This window comes from Eumetopias jubatus, unplaced genomic scaffold (assembly GCF_037043125.1).
Source record: "Eumetopias jubatus isolate StellerSeaLion01/CBP00866 unplaced genomic scaffold, mEumJub1_p1.0 scaffold_2, whole genome shotgun sequence".
Taxonomy (NCBI): Eukaryota; Metazoa; Chordata; class Mammalia; order Carnivora; family Otariidae; genus Eumetopias; species Eumetopias jubatus.
In genome coordinates, this window is record NW_028274808.1 from 141,827,693 (window position 1) to 141,850,138 (window position 22,446).

A 22,446-nucleotide genomic window follows, 5' to 3' on the forward strand; every position below is an offset into this window, starting at 1 on the left:
GAAATGCCTCCCTCCCTTGTACACACCCCTTACATGACAAACCCTTACCAATCCTCCAAGATCCAGTTCAATTGTGGGGTCTTAGGTCACGCGTACAGAATACGCCTGTGGGCACAGATCTCAGCATGCACCTCATAAAAGCACCTGTAACATTGTGCAGTAATTGCTGTAACAGTGTCCCTGCTAACCGGGGAGCTGGTCTAGAGCGGGGGTGGGGGCAAGGTGGTATCCACCCCGAATCCCCAGTGCCTGGCACTCGGGAGGCCCGCAGTTCACCCCTGCTGAGCGGGTGAGTGAATTGGCCGGGGAGCACAGGCGATTTTCCGGGGTGACCGGGGCCCGCGCTGAGGAGGCGGGGGCGCAGCTGGGCCGGGCCGCGGTCGAGAAGCCGCAGGGGCCGGGTGACCGCCCGTGACGCGCGCGGCTGGCGAGGGCCGAATCGCGGCGGTGGCCGCGGGGCACATGACTGCGGGCTCAGCCTCCGCCCCGCCCGCTTCCCCGCGCAGCTGCTTGCTGGCGGTCGCCTCCCGGGGCTGCGGCGAGCTGGGCCGGCGAGCGTCACCGCCCTGCGCGCTCCCTCCGTCCCTCCCGACTGCGCGGGGCGGGCGCCCGACTGCCCGAGCTAGGGAAAGCGAAAGCGAAGCGGGTCGTTCCCCTTCCCGGCGGCCAGCCAGGTGCACGGGAGCCGGGAGCCCAGCCGCGGAGCCGGGAGCTGCGGGCGCCGCAGGGTCGCGGGTGTTCAGGCCGCTGCAGCGGCGGCGGCCGCTCCCTTCTTCCTGCGTCGGCGCCGGCCCGCGGGGCCCGGCCCGGGAGCTGCGCGCAGAATGGGCAGGTGCTGCTTCTACACGGTCGGGACGCTGTCCCTGCTCCTGCTGGTGACCAGCGTCACGCTGTTGGTGGCCCGGGTGTTCCAGAAGGCCGTGGACCAGATGATCCAAAAGGTGAAGCGGGCGGGCTGTGTGTGTGTGTGTGTGTGTGTGTGTGTGCATGCGGGCGGGCTGGTGTGCGCGCTCCCGTGTTGGGCGGGGGACACTTCCAGACCACCCCCCCCCGCCCCGATGCTGAACCTCGTACAGAGAATCAATGCACCCTGGCAGACCCTCCGGATACAGCCCTCCTTTCTTAGTTGTCTTGTCGTGGTAGATAGGTAAGGGTTAATGATGGAGAGGAGTAAGATCAAACTGTGGATCTAGACTTTTTAGAAAGGCTTTCACTTACATTCTATCATTTGTCTCCCCGTGTACGCCCTCCCTACGCCCCAGTCTGTCTTCGGCGCAAACATATTTATTTCCCTCCCACTTCATGAAAAAACAAAACTAAACGAAAAACACCACAGCCCAGGCAGGTTTGTTGGCTGCTTGCTGTGGCCTTTGAAGTGGTGTGGGGCAGGGGATGCAAAGAGGCTGTGCGGTCTATTGTGTTCTTGTCTTCCTGGACTGGGCAGGTCTGTTGGTAGGGAGGCCAGGCCTCTGGGCTGGGTGACATTTCAGTCCATCAAAGTCTGTGCTGGTTTCCCTCAGACTAAACATGTGGTATCTCATACCAACAGTCTGGGTTGCTTTGTCTCACCATGAATTCGTGCTCTTCTTAAATAACCATAAGCTTCAGGCAAGGATGCATTTAGATTCTTGAAAGAATCTGAACCTGTCTCTTACCCTAGATGAGCGGGTTGGAGAGCTGGTCATTTCAGAAGACTTCTGAGTCATTTGACTTTCCCAGTGCTCATTCCTTCTGCTTTTCACCCACATCCACCAATCTGTGTGGAAAAAGGAACAAGAGAGAGTTACTGGGATCACTTTTTCTTTAAAAAAAAAAAAAATCATTGGAGCAGCCTTTCTTGTTAGCCCCCATAGCCCCATGGTTTGCACTTGCTGTGGCCTGGACTAAAAAGCCAGTTTGATCACCGAACTCCCAGTTAGTCAGGTTGTCTCATTCCGGTGGCAAGAGATATATTCCTTTAATAGAGGTTGCCAAAAGCCATCAATTACTTGAAATCTGGCAGTTCAAGTCAAATTAAAAAAAAAAAAGTCATGGTAAAGCATAATTTAATTTTAAAGTTCACGTTACTGTGGGAGGATGAAGCTCACTGTCTGAGCTTCTCAAAGACCACTGTTTTCCCTGAGCACCTGTGTTCAAGGAGAAAACCAAATATAATCTTCTCTATTTCTGGCCACCTGTAAATCCATGGCAAGATTGTTTAAGGATATAAACTCTTGCTTGGATGACCAGAGTTAAGCAATCCAATTATAGTCAGTATGTGAATCTTCTTGTGTGGTTTTAAAAGGCTGTTTCCGGAGAGCCCCATGAGATGAGTGGTCTCCCTGGTGCCTCAGATATTACCAGCCCTCAGATGCTCTGTGGGTCTCCATTTCATGGGCAGGTAGGGAGGTGGCTGTAAGGCAGCTTGCCTGGGCCTTGAGTTTGCACTGATATTTGATGATTGACTTTTTTATGTGGTCTTCTCTGTGAGGAATGCACTCTGATCAGACTAATAAATCATAGTACAGGGGAAGTGGATTTTCAGAATTGCCCCACCCTATTACAGAACACTGAACAGCATGGCATATGAAATTAGATGACAGGGCTAGTTTCAGCAGACAGGAATATTGTAAGTGAGCCAGAGGTCACGCATTACCATCATTACCATTCCCCTCTCCCGGGTCACCTGTAGTGTGGTAGCATGGGAGAGTGGAACAGAGTAAGTAAGGACTCTGCAGTCCACAGTCTTCCACGTGAATCCTGGCTCCACCATGTACTAGCTGGGTGACCTTGGACCAGGTGCTTAACCTTCCTTGATTCTGGGCTTCCCAGAATTCTATAAATGGGAATAATAACAACTCAGGAGAATAGAGAGGTTATAAGAATTATTAGGGAAAATGGGTAATTTTCATGGGATATAGTTAGTGCTTTGTAAAGAAGTTTTGTTTTTGTTAGAAGCCACGTGAGTACAGACAAAGTACATGAGATTTGAAGTCAGACACCCTGTGTTCAAATCCCGACCTTACCATTTGCAAGCTTTTTGATTCTGGGCAAGTTACTTAACTTCTCTGAGCCTCAGTTTTATTACTTGGGAAAGTGAGGATGTTAGCTATCTTAGGCACAGTGGTGCATTTACTGGGAAGCACACAAAACTTACGCTTCAGGTCCTCATTTGCACAAGCCCTTCCAACACACTGTACCTAATTCTGTAACCAAAATTTTCTTTTTCTTAGGAAGGGTCTCCTCACAATGTATAAGCTTCCCACGAACCCAGGACCTGTCTCTGTGTGTGCCGTTGGGAGACTGAGTGAGCTAACCTGTGTAAAGCACCCAGCACAGTATCAGGCAGGGGATAGCTGATCAGTCATGGCTGCCTCCATCATGTCCAGAGGTGTCATCACAAAACAATTCCTTTATAACTTGACCTTAGTATAGTTGTAATGAAATCCACTCTGATACTCCCAGTTCTTAGGGTTTTTTTCCATTTGAAGATTATCCATGCCCTGGCTGGTCTATATCAAAAAAAGAGAAGAGAGGAAAGGGATGCCATTCAAATGAGTAGGTTTGGCTAATTGTGAGAAGCATGGTAACATAATTTCTATTAGGATAATTTGCAGGGAAGATTTTAAGATTAAAGGGAGATTTACATTTTGCCCACTGAATGGAGTGGAAGGAACCACGACAGTTTGTTTCCATTCTTGGCCTCACTGGTTACCACCTTGTGTTGGGCAAGCCCTACAATTTGTTCTGCTTCAATTTTCTCAATTGCAAAACAGGCATAGTAATGTCTCCCTCTTTGTTTTCTCACACCCACTTCTTGGGGGATATTCTGAGCAAGTGTTCGTTTTGGGGTTTTTTGTTTTTGTTTTTTTAAGATTTTATTTATTTATTTATTTGAAAGACAGAGGGGAGGGGCAGAGGAAGAGGGAGAAGCAGACACCATGCGGAGCACGGAGCCAGACACCAGGCTCGATCTCAGGACCCTGAGATCATGACCTGAGCCAAAATCAAGAGTTGGAGGCTCAACCAACTGAGCCAGTCAGGCATCCCTGAAGCATTTTGACTGCCCTGAACACAGAGCTCTGCAAAAACCATTCAATCTCTGTTTCCTCCCCAGAGCCTGGAAGGGCAGAATTTTATGTTCTGTCTCACTTGGTAAGGCCACTAATTGTCCTGGCATCTAGCACAGTGCCTGGTCCAAGGTAGGTACACAGTAAATGCCTGTTGTCTCAGTTTTGGTCATTTGAGTTGGAAGAACAGTGTTCTAGGAATCAGCAGACCTCAGTGAAAATTCTTTTTTTTCTGTCACTAGCAAATCTTTGGATTAAGTTGAGGAAGCCAAGTAGCAAATATTGAACCCCTCAAAGGCTCGGGTTTCTCACTTTGAAAATGGGAGTGATAAGAATACCTGCCTTAGGGTTGTTCCAAGAATGACATGAAAGGATTGACGTAGAACATCTAGCACACCACCTTGCAAAATGCCCAAATATTAACAGTTGTTATTGTTTGTGGCTATTATTTTGTCATCTGTGAGCTGAAGCTTATGTAGTAGATAAGTTTCCTTCTCCTTCCAAACTTCTGAGCCTCTGTGATACAGGCATGTGAGCTTTGTTCAAGAGCAGCTTTGCAGCTCAGAATATTAAATTTGCCCCTGGACTCACCGACAGTGTGAACATCTCCTAGAAATGGGAATGCAGAGCCAGCCAGAGTCCGGGCTGGCTAAAAAGAAAAGGGCTGGCAAGGGAACCAGTAGAAGGAAAGAGACTGTTCACATGTTTTGCTTCCTAATCACAGGCCAAAGAAGGATGATAGCATTAGGTGTCAGGGACGAGGCGAACGGGACAAATATACTTATCCTTGGCCAGGACCTGAGACTCTGGGCACGCAAGAACAGCCAGCCTCTTTTGGGAGTCATAGAACTTTGGAGCTATTCTGCCGAGGCCTCAAGAAATAAGATAGAGTCATTGATAATTTAACCAAATAACATTAATGGTGAATATGTGGGGGTCTTCTTTTTTAAAGTAGAATTAGTTAAACATCTTCATGTATGTTTATGTAAAGATGATCAACTATATGTAATCTTTTATTTTATTATGTTATGTTAATCACCATACATTACATCATTAGTTTTTGATGTAGTGTTCCACGATTCATTGTTTGCGTATCACACCCAGTGCTCCATGCAGTACGTGCCCTCCTTAATACCCATCACCAGGCTAACCCATCGCCCCACCCCCTCCCCTCTAGAACCCTCAGTTTGTTTCTCAGAGTCCATAGTCTCTCATGGTTCGTCTCCCCCTCCGAGTCCCCCCCTTCATTTTTCCCTTCCTGCTGTCTTCTTTTTTTTTTTAAACATATAATGTATTATTTGTTTCAGAGGTACAGGTCTGTGATTCAACAGTCTTAACACAATTCACAGCGCTCAACTATATGTAATCTTAAAAGACTCCTTCTTGCCTATCTACCTCATCCCCCCAAATTGCCTCTTTTCAGAGTTATGAAGACTTAGAACCTTAGAATAAGAGAAAACCTGAAGCATCACTGAATCTGTTATTTTATAGTCAAGGAAACTGAGCCCACATCAGTTTTAAAATAGATGGCGGTGGGTACCAAATTGCCTTTATATTAATGTGCTGCTGGAAAGGCAGATAATTGAAGGCCAGATGGAGAGGTAGGGGTAGGGTTAGGCATGCAGGCTGGGTGTCCTAAATCACTTTTCCCAACCCAAGGATGACCATAGAGCCTGTTGCCTGCAACAGTCCTGGTTTATTTACACCTGTTGTCCTGGCACAATTACTAGCACCCTCTTTTCTTTTAAAAGATCCCTGGTTTGGACAATACGTTCTATCCTCACATCCTCACATACCACGCTGTCCTCCACTTCTTAGCAATAAAGAGGAGCAAGGAGCTAAAGCCCACTCAAGCTGGCTTCAGAATGATTGGATTTTTTTTTTTTTTTGTAAAGCGGGAAAAGGAAGCACATGGGAGTCTGAGGGTGAGAACCACAGGCCAGTAAGGCCTCCTGAGAGGACAGTAGAAACTGGAAAGTCAGCAGGACCCAGGGCATACTCTGTATCTCCCACTCCTTCCTCTGTTTTTCCCTACCGAAGTGTTTCCTCCGTTGACTCATTGTGCCCAGGCTGTTTACTCATCAAGGGCTTCCTCCGCCCCAACCCTATGTGATGCTTCAGCTGCTGAGCCTCCCATGAGCAGGCTTTATCTTGGTTTCTCCTTTCCAAATGTGTAACAGAGTAACGTGATTGGCTCAGCACAAGCAGAAATCACAGATCCTTAAACAGAGGCAGTATCCTTGCAAGATTCTTTTAACTCCTAAGCAAAATTATCCAACTCCTCCCTGGCTTTTAGAAACATGATCTGGTGATATCAAAATCATATTACGTTTCTTTCAATATCTCACTAATTCATGGTGACCATGAGTGCATTCATTATTAATGGTTAAGGCAATGGAGTAAATCGGGAGGTCTCAGTGTAGTCCCTAGACTCTAGGAACTGCATCAAAATCACTTACAGAGTTTCAAAAATGCAGATGCTGCCAGCCTTGCTGAATCAGACTCCTTAGGACTGGCCCCCAAGTTAAAAAGCTAACCATGAAGCCCATGACTGGTTTGGATGGTGATTATGGCAGCCTGCATCTTTATTCCTTGAGATGGCAATTCCTTTTTTTTTAACCTTCGTATTTTATTCTTTATTTTTGTTTATTTTTCTGATAAGAAATACATGCCATTATAAAAAGCCAGATACAACAAAAAATAATAAAACATAGATAACTACTGTTAACCTAGTGTTAACTATTCCACACTTCTATTTATGCATATATAGTAACAGATACACTTTACAAAAATGGGGTGCTTCTATTCCCACTCTTTATTTACTTTTAATTTCATCTGGTATAGTTGACATATGAAAGAGATGATAATTCCAGTTGAGGATGTTACTACTAGTGGTTACTATCATTTTTCAAGTTTACATTAAAGGAAGGATTTGGGTAGGAGGAGGGGAAGGGTGTTGCTTGTGAGAACCGTTCTTGCTTTCTTAATAAAGTGCAAGATTTCATTCTGTCAGGCCACGGCAAAGGGGCCATCTGTTCTGCCAGACTTTTGCTTGTTTCCTGGGGGAGAATCAGCAGGTGGCATTGTAAGATCATTAATGAAAACATAGGATGTTGGCCAAATGACTAGGCATTTATGGCCTGTGTCATCAGGATATATGCTATACATACATAGTGTACTAAACGCGGGGACCATTTTTCATCAAAGCTGGTAACCAGTCAAAAGCAACTCAGGAAAATAAGGCCACTTTTTGGTGTTTGCTGTCTATATCTAAAAGTACTTTTATGTATATGCTTTGGCAGTCTTTCATTTATTTAGCAGATATTTACCGAGTGTGGACCATTTGTGCGGCAATGTGCTAAGGAGCTATGGATCCACGAATAAAGTAGACATAATCCTACCCTTGCAGAATTTATGCTCTAATTCAAATTTGGGGGGCTTGGGCCCCTTTACACTCTTAAATTGAAGACCCCAAAGAACTTGTGTTTCTGTGAGTTATAGCTATCAGTATTTACAATATCAGAAATTAAAACTGATAAATTTTTAAAGCACAAGAGTACACAAGCACGTATTAGCTGTCAGAGCAATGACATTGTTACATGTCTGCCGGCCTCTAGAAAACTGCACTCTACACTCATGAGAGAATGAGCGTGAAAAGGGCAGATAATGTTTTGATATTATTAGGAAAATAGTTTTCACCTTGTGGACCCCCTGAGAGGGTCTTGGGGCCCCCCCGAGGTCCTCAGACCACACTTTGAGAGCTGCTGATCTAGTTTTCATTTAATTAATTACGCTGATTTTTAGAATAACTTGAAAAAATAACATAGTATCTCTGTTATATTTCTGTAAGAACAATTCGGAAACTATGTTATTAATGTTTTCAAGCCACCAGGACTTTGTTTAGTGTGTTGTATACCTTCCTTTAGTTTCCACGCAAGTCCGTGGTTAAAAGCAGTAGTTTGGGTCCTCGGTGATGCAGGATCAGTGAATCATTGTCTTCCCTGTGTGCTAATCAAACTAGACTGGACCATCAGCATCTCTATAATTGAATCATTTGAAAAGTCCCCTCTGGCGTCAGCCCTGCCTATGACAATGTCAATCCCTAGGACATAATTTAGTACTTAAAGCTGGCTTGAAAGCTGTCTTTGAAGGTGGGGGCCCTGCCATATTTAGCTTTGTATCATCTTCCCATTCCAGCAAGTGCAATGTCATACATAGTAGATGTTCAGTAAGTATTACTTGGATGAATGCAAGGATGCGTAGATGAAAATTTACATACTCGGGGATGATCTTGTTTGCATATTATTGTTCATGTTGTTGTTTATCTTCACATTTTTATTATGCTCTGTAGGCCAGTGGTCATTGCCTTACTATATACCTTTTAAAATCTAGAAACTTGGGCGCCTGGGTGGCTCAGTTGGTTAAGCGACTGCCTTAGGCTCAGGTCATGCTCCTGGAGTCCCGGAATCGAGTCCCGCGTCAGGCTCCCTGCTCAGCAGTGAGTCTGCTTCTCCCTCGGACCCTCCCCCCTCTCATGCTCTCTCTCTCTCTCTATCTCGTTCTCTCTCTCAAATAAATAAATAAAATCTTTAAAAAAAAAATAAAAAAAGGAAATCTAGAAACTTCACCCAACAATGCAGCTTTCCAGCTTCACTTGAAGCATGTGGATGCCCTGCGTGCTAGCCTCACCACAATCCTGTGTGGCAGCCGTCTGAGCAGAATGAGGCTGCCCTTCAGAGGGGCGCCCCCTCCCTGTGCCCACGGACCTCACATTCCTGCCGGCTCCCTAGCTTGGAGGTTCAGGGAAGGTGCCCTCTGTGTCCTTGTGCCTGCTCTGTTGTCTTTCTTAGAGTAGAGAAATATCGGTTTGTACCCAAACCTCTTTACCAAAAGAAAGGAAATGGAAGAGGCTGAGAGAAAAAAATGAAAGAGGGCATAGTTCTATGGAGAAGTGAATATTATCGCTAGGGTTTGACATCAAACAAATGGGCAAACTCGCATCCACTTCGCTCACCACACCCACCTGGCCCCATCAGCATCTGAGTTTCACACTCTTTCTAGAGAAATAGAGGCAGAATGCCATTGTTAGAAGAGCATAATCACTCATGCAAGTCCCACTTTAAGGGGAGTTGCTTTTAATGCTATACTTCTGATAATCAGTGGTAATGGAAGGAAGAGGAGCCCAAGATCGAAATAAGTGATGAAAGCTTCACTTATATTAACTCAGAGATATAATCACAAGCCAGCAGGTTGTAAAATAATAAGAGTAGCTCCACAAGTTCCACATGGAACCCGGGTATTGTTTTCATGGGCGCCCTTCTTCTTGATTCACATCTTAAAAATCATCTTTTCTCCTCCACTCCTTCAACCACTCCCTCTGCACACACATCTGGCCACCTGGTCCTTTTGATTCGGTTTCCATCTGGTGGCTGCTTTCTCTCTCCCTTTGGGCTGGCAGTTCTCAGCCTTGGTTTCACATTTATTATTATGTGGAAACATTTAGAGAGTGGTCTAGTGGGTGTTCTGTAGCAGGAGCTTTTCAGGTTAGCTGGTCCACCCCGTTGTCCCGTCTGTCATTTATAGACAGAGTAGCAGCCTTCCACGTGAACGAATGTTGGAACATCAACTGTCAGATCTCATTAGCTGAAATTATTACAATTGCAATTAAAGCAAAATGAGCTCATCAACAGTGACATAAAAAAAAAAAAAAATGCCAGTGCATTTGTTCCTGAGTGAAAATAAGGTCAGAGAATTAGGGTAGAATGTTAATGGCAGCTTATCTCTTTTACCAATAAAATAAGGTAAGCAGTGCAAAGGGCTTACATTACTATGAGAGTCTGGATTGGGTTTGCTTCATTTCAGGGAGAAATTTTATTTATTTGTTTGTTTATTTATTTTTAAGATTATTTATTTGAGAGAGAGCGCGCGCGCACACACCCACACACACACACGGGGTGGGGGAGGGGCAGAGGGAAAGGGAGAAGCAGGCTCTCCGCTGAGCAGGGAGCCTGATGCGGGACTTGATCCCAGGACCCTGGGATCATGACCTGAGCCGAAGGCAGATGCTTAACCCACTGAGCCACCCAGGCGCCCCTCAGGGAGAAATTTTAAGAAAACAAAGCAAACCACCTGGTATTTTGGTATTTGGTGAGTTTTATCAACCTGGAGTCTAGTGAGAATCATTCACGTGCGATTAGGGCAGGTTGTCAGCGCTGGTCTGCATTATCTCTGGGTGAATGTAGACCGTGTAGGTGGCTCTGTGGATGCTCAAGTTGTGTTTAATTATTAAGTAGCACTCTGTGGAACTAAAAGAACAACCAGCAGCGCTCTTGAGTCCCAAAAGTTGCCTTAATAGTTTTACCTATTCCCGTCCAAGCTTAATGCAGGTCCCCTGGTGCTTATTCTTAACATTTGCAAGTGGCTTATACCGGGACAGCTGGTTCAGCAACCCTCCTAGTGCTGCCTTCCCGAAAGATCTCTATCTGGCTGACTTGGATGTGTTGTATCTTGTGGCTGTATCACGTCATGTCAGCCCCCACACGAAGCAGCTAATCCAGCTTCTACCTGGGAAGCGGCGTGGGTGGTTGAGTGTCACTGGTGCAAAAAAGTGCCTATGAGGGAGTGACAGACAGTGGCAGGTGACAGGCTGCGTCCCCTGAGTGGGGCAGGGGAAGGACCTCGGACTTGATCCTGTGAGCACTGGAAGGACCTCGGACTTGATCCTGTCTGCTCCCATAGGCCACTTTTGATAGAACTCTCTGGAGGCTGAGGTGGAGAATGGATTTGAAAGGAGCCTAGAGAAGAGACCATCGATGGTATTTTTGCCGCCCAGGCCACCTCCGGAATCAGGAGTAGAGATGTGTATAGGAGGATAGGATCTAGGATGGATGAGGGGAGAAAAATCAAGTCCGTTTTTGGTCACATTGACTTTCCGCAGCCCATGGGATGTCCAGATGGGGATTTTAGGATGGATCCATACAACTGAGATGACCCAAATGATTACCCCCTTTGGGCTGAATTCCTGAGCCTCACACATCATTGTTCACTGGCTGCTTCGTGCGTGCCAATTTTGTGTCCTTAGCTAAATTTCTTTGCGAGAACACGGCCTATGGCTGTTGGGCACCTCAATCTACACATATTGGCTAATAAACCGAAAATAAGTTTTTTCATTTAAATGATTAATTTGGTTGTTGACACTGCGGATTCACCACCGACTCAATAATCTTTCCAATATTTCTTTTGGTAGTAGTACTACAATATTACGCCTGGAAAAATCCATCATGTTCTACTTGGCTAAAATTTATAAGCAATATCCAAAGTCACCTGGTAAAACTGATTTAGGACCTTGCGTTGAGGTTTCATTTAGTGTAACTGGAAAACTCGGTTGGATCACAGGGTTTGTGTGGTAACTGTCACTACCGCGGCAGAATCCTCCGTGAGGACAATCAGTTGTTCCCAAGCCACACCTTCATGTCTAAATTGTGCAAATGGGCTCCTTGTGACCAAGGGAACTGGTTTGTTGCCTTGGGCAGAATTCATGACTTCTTGCGCCAGACATTCTCCGGACTTGAGGTTAAGGTTATTACTTGTTCCTTTCTGAATCCATCCTTTGCAGGGCAAGCCCCTGGGAGTGTACAGTTGAATGCCCTGAGGATCTGGGGGTAGAAATTAGAGGTTTCAGGTCAAAATGAAGCCCTCTTCTGGACCATCCTCTGGCAGGAGCTTGAGGGGCTTTTTTGGACTCATTAGCATGACGAGGCAGAGAAGCTACCTGGACACAGTGGAGCTCAGTTTTCCCCTCGTCAGCCCCTTGTGTGTCTGTTCCAGCCTGGGAGTTTACCACGACTTCACACAGCTGCCTAGTTTCCTTTCCTCCAGAGGTAAGGCCTAACTCCCCAGGAAGCTCTGGGAGTCTACATCAGGGTTTCTCCATAGTTTTACAGTCTCCCCGGGGTGGGGTTGCCAGATAAAATATAGAATACCTAGTCACATTTGATTTCAGATAAGCAGTGAATAATATTTTGGTGAGTACATCTCTTGCAATATTTTGATTCACTTCAGTTTATCGGTTGTTAACATCCTGCCGTATTTATTTCATCTCTCTGATATACTTTTTCTTAAATTATTTGAATATAAGTTGCAGACATCACAGTGTGTTGGTCCTGAATCCTGCAGCATGCATCACCTAAGAATTAAGGTACTTTGTGACATAATCCGTGCAATACTTGGGATGCACTCAAGCGAGTGGCCTCAGTTTTTATTTGCTAATTCTGGCAGCTCTCCCCTGGGGGATGTGGTCTCCCAGCAGCTGCTAGAGGGGCCAAGCATGGGGTTTGCAAACCCACAGACCCGGACTTGGTCAGATTTGACTTGACTTACTGGCTCTGTGAACTTGGGAAGGCCAGCACCACCATTTCCTTATCTGAGAAATAGGAATTCTTACCTTGCAGGGTCCGTGTCAGGCTTGGAGATGGTGGCATAAAGCCCTAGCAGAGCCCCTGCCTGACTCCTGACTGTCTTCCTGATTCAGGAAATAGTAGCTGGCCCTGGTAGTTACGGTACCTGAAGTGAATGTCTCAGGAAGGAGATAAAAATGAGGAGGCTACTGTATTTATGAACTTCCCTCTGTTCTTTCATTCCCCTTCTCCTTCTCTACTTGGTGTGTGTACACACACGACAAGCGGTCCACTCTGGGACTTGAAAAACATCTAGCACCGTGGTGTGGAGGAAAAGAGACACAGTAAAGGTGCAGGAAAAGCCAACACTCTCGAGGGCAAGACTTGGATGGAAGAAAAAGTGGTGTGAGACTTGTGTGGGTGTTGACTCCACTAAGAGTGGCCGGGGAGAGGCGGGTGATGGCGATGGGGGTGGAGGCAGGAGGCAGATGGTGAGGAGGACCCCAGGTTGTGACAGAATCTGCTATCAGTGTGACTCTGGCAGGCTGTCAAGGATCCCTTCCATTGTTAGGCTTTGCATTTGCTCTGTTTAGTTAAGGACTCTGGTGTACTAGATGTTTATTTCTATCCTGAGAAACTGTCTTAGTCGACTTGACATTTGGAGAAACAAGTTCAAGTCAGACTGTTGTAAAAACAGCCAGTTTTACCCTCTCTTCTGGGAAGGATTTAGCCCTCCTTTCTGGAAACGCTTCTACTTGTCTTTGGATTTTTGGTTGCCTAAGAAGCTGGATGCAAACCAAAGGAGATAAACTCGGGCCGTTAACCCATCTGTCCATTCATACTTGCTGGTTCTTTCGAGGTTTATAATTCTGAGGTGATTTTCTTTACTTTAATAAATACGTGAGACTGTAAGTCCTTTCCTACTCTGAAATTTGTCACACACTGTGACGCGTGTCAGGAAGAGTTAGCAAGGAATACAGCCTGCTCAATCAGCCATCCCGGCAATAATAGGGAAAGAAATACTGTGAAGCCGAGGGTGGGGGATGGCAGCTCCTGGAGCTTTTGTGGGAGAGCTGACCACGGCTGATGCGGCATCAGCCTCGCCTTTGTTTTGCAAGGACAGAGGAAAAGCCTTGATGAAGTTGGTTCTCTGTGGATCCATTACTCCTTTCCCTCAGGCCCTATTAATGACATTTTGTAGAATCTGAGTTTCTGTCGTAGATTTTCACTTAAAAAAAAAAAAATAAGGGAATGATTATTTTTTCAGCTTCCAGAAGGAATTTATTTCTGTTGTAAAAAAAAATCTGAACAATGCAGAAAAATATGAGAGAGAATGGAAGACCCCTCCTAATCCTGTCCCACAGAGATGTGTGTGATTAGATGGTTGGCATAGAGGCTTAGAGATGTGACAGCAACGAAAACATCAAAATTTTTAAATTATCTGGATTTTACCCCCCTGATATTTTCATGTTTGCATTTTATCTGCTAGTCTTCTGTATGTATATACAAATTTTACATTGTCTTTTTCCATTTAACATAGATCGTGAGCATGTTGCTTATTTCCCTGTAGTCTTTATCATTTTAATGGTTGCTTTCTACTCCAGCCTGTGAATTATCATAATTCACTAAATCATTCTTTTCTGCTTGACATTTTGGTTCTTTCTGATTTTTTGCTAATTCCTTGTTGTCTCAGTCTAAACTGAATTATAGATAGAGCTACAAGAGAGGATTATGACTAAAGACTTTCTGTGTGGTTTCTTTTCTCTTTTATCGTTTAACATTTGCTGGACTGTCGATATTTCAACAGACATGATTCCTTTTTTAATTTAAACCGAGACCTTTGATTCCCCACCCTGAAGGTGGCAATAATCAAGATCACAGTTACCATTCATTGAGTGTTTTGAGTGTGGCCTGAGATAAGCATTCTGCGGAAACCTCATACCATCCTTACAAAAATCCTAGCCAAGCCACCCTTCCCACTTGTGCCCGTGTAACCTCCTAAAACACCTCTCGCCTGCCTGTGTTGACTCAAAATAGGCAGCGTGGCACAAAAGTTAGGAGCCTCAAATAAGAACAAATCCAGCCTAGGTGAGGAGAGACTATTTGAAAGGACTAGTGCAATAGGGAGCAGGGGATATGCATTAGGGAGGACTCTTGACAGTGATTTGCTGGAGCCTCTTTTATAGGCAGGGAAGGAGAGTAAACAAGGCTGGGAAGGAGAGAAACTTAACCAGTTGGGCTAACAAGCATTTTTTTCCCACCTTGATGAGGTATGATTGACAAATACAAATTATACATATTTGGTGTTGAGTTGTGTAAGTGCTTTGTATATTTTGGATATTAACTCCCTATCAGATACATCATTTGCAAATATCTTCTCCTCTTTCGTAGGTTGCCTTTTTTGTTTTACTGATGGTTTCCTTCTCTGTGCAGAAGCTTTTTACTTTGGGGTAGTCTCAATAGTTTATTTTTGCTTTCGTTCCCCTCGCGTGAGGAGACATATTGAGAAAAATGTTTGCTTTGGCTGATGTCAGAGAAATTACTGCCTGTTCTCTCTTTTAGGATTTTTATGACTTTAGGTCTCACATTTAAGGTCTTTCATCCATTTTGAGTTCACTTTTATGTATGGTGCTGGAAAACAAAATAAGCGAAGGGGAGTGGGAGGTACAGGCTTCCAGTTCTGGAATGAGTAAGTCCCGGGGATGAAAGGCCCAACATAGGGACTATAGTCAGTGGTATTGTAATAATACTGGAGGGTGGCAGACGGCGGCGGCTCCACTATGGTGAGCACAGCATGTATAAATTTCCTGAATCACTGTGTTGTGCACCTGAAACTAATGTAACACCGTGTGTCAACTACACCCAAATGAAGAAAATGTTTTTAAACTGTATACATTTAAGGTGTACAACCTGATGTTTTGAATAACATATACATTGTGAAATGATTATTATAATTATACTAATTAACATATCCACCACTTCACATAGTTGCCTTTGTGTGTGTGTGTGTGTGTGTGTGTATGTGTGTGTGTGGTGAGAACACTTGAGATCTATTCTCTCAGCAAATTTCAAGTATACAATAAAGTATTATTAACTATAGTCACCATGCTGTGCATTCATAGGCATTTTGTTCCCGTCAATCAGTGGGAATGTGTGGTTCAACTGATTGGTTAGTAGGCAAAAAATGGGAATGTGGAGGGTCTGTGTCTGGCCTGGTCAGGTAAACGGGGGGTACACAATGGGGGGGAACTTTATCTAAGTTATATGGGGAAGGTGTTTCTTTGCAGTAAGCCATTTCCTGGAACACAGAATGGGGGTTCCTGAACCATTTACTGTTTTCCAGGAATGTGAGGCTCTGGTAAATTCAACAATGCCAGGAGCTCAGGTTTGGAGTGAGCCCTGGGGTGGAAGGCCGACTCCACCTTGCAAACCTTAGGCATTCTCCTAACCTTTGAGCTTTGGTCTCTTGAAGTGTAAAACAGGGAAAATGATTTTCACTTTGTAGGCCATTCAGGGAATGAACTGAGAAAAAGGGCAATATAGTGCCTGGCTCTTGATAATGCTCTGCAGCTCAAAAACCTTCCATGGCTCCCCATTGCCTATCAGATTAAATCTAGGCTCCTATGACCCTAACCTATCTCACTAAATGAATCTCCCTGCTCCTTATAAAATCCACACATAGTCACACCTGCTACTGCCCCATCTCTGTATGTTTTATTGTCTCATTCTCCACATCCACCATCTTTCTGATCAAGTGGAGGGTTCCAAGAGAGACGGACATGGAAAGCACAGAGGAAGGGCCCACTCTGCCAAGACAGAGAAGATAGTTGAATCAACCCTGGCTGTCCATAAGATGTCCACCCTCATGACCTCCGTCTGCTTGCTAAACTTTTATTCATTCTCCCTGGCTCACTTTAAGGACTGCCTTTCTCCATCTCAGTTCTTAGAACCCATTCTCTGAACACTATTGAGACCATTTTCTGGCCTATATTGACCATATATCACATACTACCTTATATTGTGGATTAACCTGCATGTGTGTGTCAGTATTTCCCTAAATAGAGGGCAGTCTTCTGGAATGGGTATCTCTGACAATGCCTAGCACAAACACAGTGTTTTGATGATTTGCATTCGTGGTTCTATGCTTTGCAAGAAAACCAAGGGTATAGCACTGCTTCACATAGTTGTTAGGAAGAAGGGTCATGGAGGAACACAGATTTTTTTTTCCACCCACAAAAGGAACTGGCTGCACTTAGCTCTTTAGGGTGCTGGCTTACTGATAAGATGCACAAACTGATAGGTGATAGATTTCCCATGTTTATGTGATCCTAATGAAGCTATTGCTTTCTCGTATCTGAAAGGGACTAAAATGGCCAGTGAGCAACCACCTCCTCTGGGTTCACTTTAAAGTTTCCCTGGATTTGTGGCTTGGGAGCTGCTCTCGCAAGATCTGGCACTGTGACTTTGCATGTGACCGCCCACGCCTTTCTTCGGCGCCTCTCCAGAGGCCTCCTATCAAGTACTCCATATGGTGCCACAGTGGTGGCACCTCCTATCAAGTACTCCATATGGTGGCGCAGTCCTTGCAGTGTCCGACTCTTGATTTCAGCTCAGGTCATGATCTCAGGGTGATGGGATCAGGCGCTGTGTTGGGCTCTGCGCTGATGCTCTCTCTCTCTCAAAAAAGAAAAAAAAGAAAAAGAAAAGAAAAAAGTTCTTCTTGCCCAGCATCTTACAAGCGAAGTTGGTAGAAGCTAGTGTCTAAGTGTTCTCTCTCTCTCTCTCTCTCTCTCTCTCTCTCTTTTTAAGATTTTATGTATTTATTTGTCAGAGAGAGAGAGGGCACAAGTAGGGGGAGTGGCAAAGGGAGATGGAGAAGCAGACTCCCCACTGAGCAGGGAGCCCGATGCAGGACTCGATCCCAGGACCCTGAGATCATGACCTGAGCTGAAGGCAGATGCTTAACGACTGAGCCACCCAGGCGCCCCATGCCCAAGTATTCTAGTACTATATTTTGTTGATTGAACAGATATTTCTCCAAGAACTGCATCGTTCTAGACACTGTGGGGAAGATCAAAGGGAAAAAAAACAGACCCTTTCTTTGTAGGTCAGCACCTTCTGTTTGAAAAAGCCAACAGTTAACCTCATATATTACCATATTGAGTAGATGCACTGTCCTCATTTTTGGTTGCTGGTATGGCCTGCTTCATGTTGATTCCTGTTAACTCTGATCTTTAGAAGATGTTTTCTGTCCTGACGACGTTTTCCCTAAGAAATTCCAATGTAATGTGTTATGGGGTTCAAAAGAAGGGATGGTGCATCCAATGAAAGGGGGATACTCAAGGAATTCATAGAGGAGAGGACGTCATTGCCTTGCCCTATTCTGGAAGTTTATGGACAAGAAAAAGAGGTCCTCATTTTAATGAAGTCAGACAACTTAAAAAATATCTTTGGACCTTCAAAATCCTCTAGAAGACAAATTATTATTTATACGTTAGATTTCTCATAGTTAATGTATTAGCTTTAGGTAGGTTAAATTCATGTTACTAAGCTGTTTCTTGAAGCTACATGTATACTTTATGGTGGAGAAACTCTACCATATAACTTGTACCACTAAATGTGTAGTATAATTTAAACTAGGTACCAAGTTTTTGATCCAAGTTGTGCAGGATAAGTTAAACTTAAATTTCATTCTGTTAACCAATATGAGTGTATTTCTGCAAGCATAGTTATGTTGAAATAAAGATTTAAAAAGAAAAAAAAAATGGGTAGTATATTTCTACCCATTTTTTTTTAAATGTTATATGCAGAAGTAGGGTCGGAGGGTAGAGAAGAGCCACACAGGATTCCAGCCCCAGCTCTGACCCTCAACACACCCCCTTACCATTCCGGAGCCCCTGAGTTCTGTCTTGTCAACCTCAGGACCTTTCCAGTTCCGCTGTTCTCTCACTTTCTGAGCTTGACTCTCTCTCCTGCTCCTCTTCAGATAACTAAGATAGGAGATAAGATAAAAGATCACAAGCTTCTTAAAAAACGCCAGAGATTACCTGCTATCATGCATGCCCGCGTGTGTGCACCTAATCTCAGCTGGTCCGCCCCAGACCCCTGAGCGCCAACCCTATTGCCCCGCGCGGTCCCATTTCTGCACCAACAAAATGAAAGAAACTATCACAAACCAGGAGAAACTCACCAAACTGCAAGCACAAGTGCGCACTGGTGGGAAAGGAACTGCTCGTGGAAAGAAGTGGTTCATAGAACGACTCCAGCAGATGATAAAAAACTTCAGTTCTCCTTAAAGAAGTTAGGGGTAAACAATATCTCTGGTATTGAAGAAGTGAATGTGTTCACAAACCAAGGACGAGGGATCCACGTTAGCAACCCCAAAGTTCAGGCATTGCTAGCAGCAAACACTTTCACCATTACAGGCCATGCTGAGACAAAGTGGCTGACAGAAATGCTACCCAGTATCTTAAACCAACTTGGTGCAGACAGTCTAACTAGTTTAAGAAGACTGGCTGAAGCTCTGCCCAAACAATCTGTGGATGGAAAAGCACCACTTGCTACCGGAGAGGATGATGATGATGAAGTTCCAGATCTTGTGGAGAATTTTGATGAAGCTTCCAAGAATGAAGCAAACTGAATTTAGTCAACTTCTGAAGAAGATAAAACTTGAAGAAGTTACTGGGAGCAGCTATTTTATATTATGACTGCTTTTTAAAATTTTGTTCATGGATCTGATAAAATCTAGATCTCTAATATTTTTAAGTCCAAGCCCATTGGACACTGCAGCTCTCTTTAGTTTTTGCTTATACACAATCCATTCTTTGCAGCTAATTAAGCTGAAGAAGCCTGGGAATAAAGTTTGAAACAAGGTTAATAAAGTTCTTTGCCTAGGAAAAAAAACCCAACAAACACAAATGCCTGAAATTAGTGATTCAGTTGCTCAGGTGCTGGGCAGAGGAAGACCCATGCATGCAGGGTGGGTGGGGAGGGCTTCACCCAGGAGAGTCTGAGCTGAATCCAGAAAGTTGGAGGAAAGGAGTTTCATGGTTTGTCTTTAAATTTTTCTGTCTTGTCAATCTGATCTCATCTCAGAAAATCAGTACTGATAGTAAAGGCCAAAAATATTTCAATGATGTGTTGTTTGAAGAGAAATCTGACAATTAGACATTTTGAGCAGAGGCCAAACCACAAATAATCCCTAGTTCTATGGCATGGCCAACTCATGGATGTAAATTTACATTCAGCCCTCCGGATCACTAGCTTGACTTCGAAGAGCTTAGGTTTTCTGCATTCATTTATCTCAGAGCCACTTTGTTTTTCCCTGCAGAGATTCTTGAGATATTTTCTATTCAATAATAGAGCCATATCAAGTTCCCTTGCAAGATTCCTTCTATTAAATCAGAGGCCTAGACTACTAACATGTGACATTCTGTTGTGTGCTGCATCACAGTACCTTTTAGCGTGTAGTATCGGACATGTTTTGAAGCTGGTTCCTTTCTCTGTTGTCACTCAGAGCCTCACTGCAAGAGATGACCTCAGAGGATGCTTCTTTTTACCATGTAGTCTTACTGTTTCACCACTGGCCTTACGTTGTCTGTACCAGTCAATCCCATTTTCCTCTTTTGGTTTTCTTTTTAAAATTGTTTTCCTCATTTGATTTTCTTTTAAAAATGTTTTCAACGTTCATTTCTTCATCAGTTATAAAAAAGTTGGAGAATACCAAAACTCATAAAGACGGAAATAACAATGATCCAGATTCCCAACACTCAAGAGTTAATGACTGTTCATACTTTGGGTTGTTTATTCTCAGTCTATCCCTTTATCTTTCTTGGGTACTTCAATACCCTAAAAAATGCAGATTTTTCCCCACTAACAAGTTGAGGATGATTGAGACTACTACAAAGTAAGTTTCTGTCTCTTAACCTTGAGGGCTAGATTAATCAGGCTTCCATTGCAGTGCTGCATAACAGACAATTTCCAAGTCTCAGTGTCTTATAACAGTGACATTTATTTCACACTCGTGGTGTGCAGGGTGGCTGAAGTTTGAGCTTGGCTGGCTCAGCTGAACTAGGCTGGACTCCAGGCTTCATGTCTAGTCCACACATCACCATTTTAGGGTCTTGGCTGAAGGATCCACAGCTACCTGAAGCATGCTCTTCTCTTGGCAAAGGGTGATTGGTGGAAACCAGCCATGCTTTCTAAGGCCTGAGCTCAAAATTGGGGCATTGCCATCCCACCCACATTTCATTGGTCAAATCAAGTCACTTGGCCAAGCCTGGAGTCAATAGGGTGGAGAAGAATACTCCTCCCATGGGGGGACCAAGGAGTATTAGTTTGTTAGGGCTGCCATAACAGATACCACAGACTTGAACAAGGAAAGTTCATTTTCTCACAGTTTTGGATACTATAAGTCTTGAGATGAGGGTATGATCAAGGTTGATTTCTTCTGAGGCCTCTCTCCTTGGCTTGTCAGTGTTGTCTTCTTCCTCTGTCTCCACATGGTCTTTCCTTTGTGTGTATTCAGTCCTAAGCTCTCTGTCTTATAAGGACATCAATCATGTTGGATTATAGCCCACCTGAATAATACCATTGAACCTTAAATTTCTCTTTAAAGACTCTGCCTCCAAATGCAGTCACATTCTGAGGTACTTGGCACTAGGATTTCAATATATGAGTTTGGGAGGGGGCCCATAACACATAGTAAAGGTGGGAAATGAAGGAAGGATTGTAGGTAAAGAACCCCAAGCACTTAACATCAGTGAGGCTCAGCTTCCTCATCTTTAAAACAGGGATAGGCATCTCTATGTTATGGGTTTGTTAGGGACTGAATGAGAAAATTCCTGTGAAGCCCCTGCTGCAGGAGGTGGTAAGGATGGGTGTGGTTCTACTTCACGTGGAAGGACCAAATCCAGCCTTCTCGGGCCTGTCACCTTGTTGTTCTACCATGGGGGCAAGCTGGGGGTGTTCAGTGCTTCTCAGAATGGCCTCCACAGCAGCTGTACCATCTTCATAACAAAGTCAATAGAGCCTTTTGGGTACTCAATCTGTGACCTTGGTTTTGGTGACACCATTTCTACCCATGAGCTACTGTCTTTCCTTTACTACAAGTAGTTATTGAAGACCTTTTATGGCTTAATAGGGCTGTGGACTTCATATTGACCTAAGGCTTGGCCCTCCACCCTAAGGACCGCAGTTGAATGCCTATGGAAACAGTGAGCCAGGAGGTCGGAGCAGGGAGTGTCCCTCTCTCTGCCTCTGTGTTCAAAGCCAACAGCCTCACACAATCTCCTTTTGGTTTTTTCCCCTAGAATATTGTGTTAAGGAATGGTTCCGAGACCTTTGACTCCTGGAAGAAGGCCCCTGTGCCTGTGTATGCCCAGTTCTATTTCTTCAATGTCACCAATCCAGAGGAGATCCTCAGAGGGGAGACCCCTCGGTTAGAAGAAGTGGGGCCATATACCTACAGGTGAGTCCTGACCACCTCCCTGCCATACCAACCAAAAATATGGAGTGACCCCACTGTGGGCTGAGTCCACCTCTCTTCCCACGAGCATCCTTTGTGCGTTGGGTGGGGAGCACATGTTTGGGTGACATCTGTCTGAAATGTTGCTGATGGTTGGCACACACCTGTGACACCTCAACAGAGAATGGCTCTGTGGAGTAGGGCCAGTCTCAGCCTGTTATATTTAGAAATGCAGCTGCTTCCTCCTGAGTTGGCTGTACGTGATTTTGAGCCATGAAGAGCTGTTCCCTACCCCCAACCCTTTTAAGGTTACCCCTTGATTCTCTTAAATGACTTATAGGGCCTTCCTCTATTTCCGTCCCCCACATACTGTTTTAGACCAGGTCCTACAATTTGTTGTTTGTAGACAGGCCTTTCTGTTTCTTATTCACTCCTTTTCCCCACCCCTCCTGGCTATGAGAGATAACTAAGTGGCAGGGTAGGTTAGAGCCTTTGGCAGGGATGACCAATTCCAAACACGGGGGGAAGTAGGAGA

The 22,446-nt window shown here is 44.6% G+C and overlaps 1 protein-coding gene and 1 pseudogene across 2 annotated transcripts in view; both read left to right on the top strand.

Moving 5' to 3' along the window:
• Positions 1–523: 523 nt before the first annotated feature.
• The window catches only part of SCARB2 (scavenger receptor class B member 2), a 79,678-nt gene continuing 57,755 nt past the window's right edge, over positions 524–22,446 (top strand). For both annotated transcript variants that reach the window (XM_028100698.2, XM_028100699.2), the window contains exons 1-2: positions 524–941; positions 21,757–21,914. In XM_028100698.2, the coding sequence (XP_027956499.1) occupies positions 825–941; positions 21,757–21,914 (275 nt within the window). In that variant the 5' untranslated portion in view covers positions 524–824. The remainder of the gene's footprint in view (positions 942–21,756; positions 21,915–22,446) is intronic.
• On the top strand, positions 18,601–19,085 carry LOC148164905 (transcription factor BTF3 pseudogene; annotated as a pseudogene).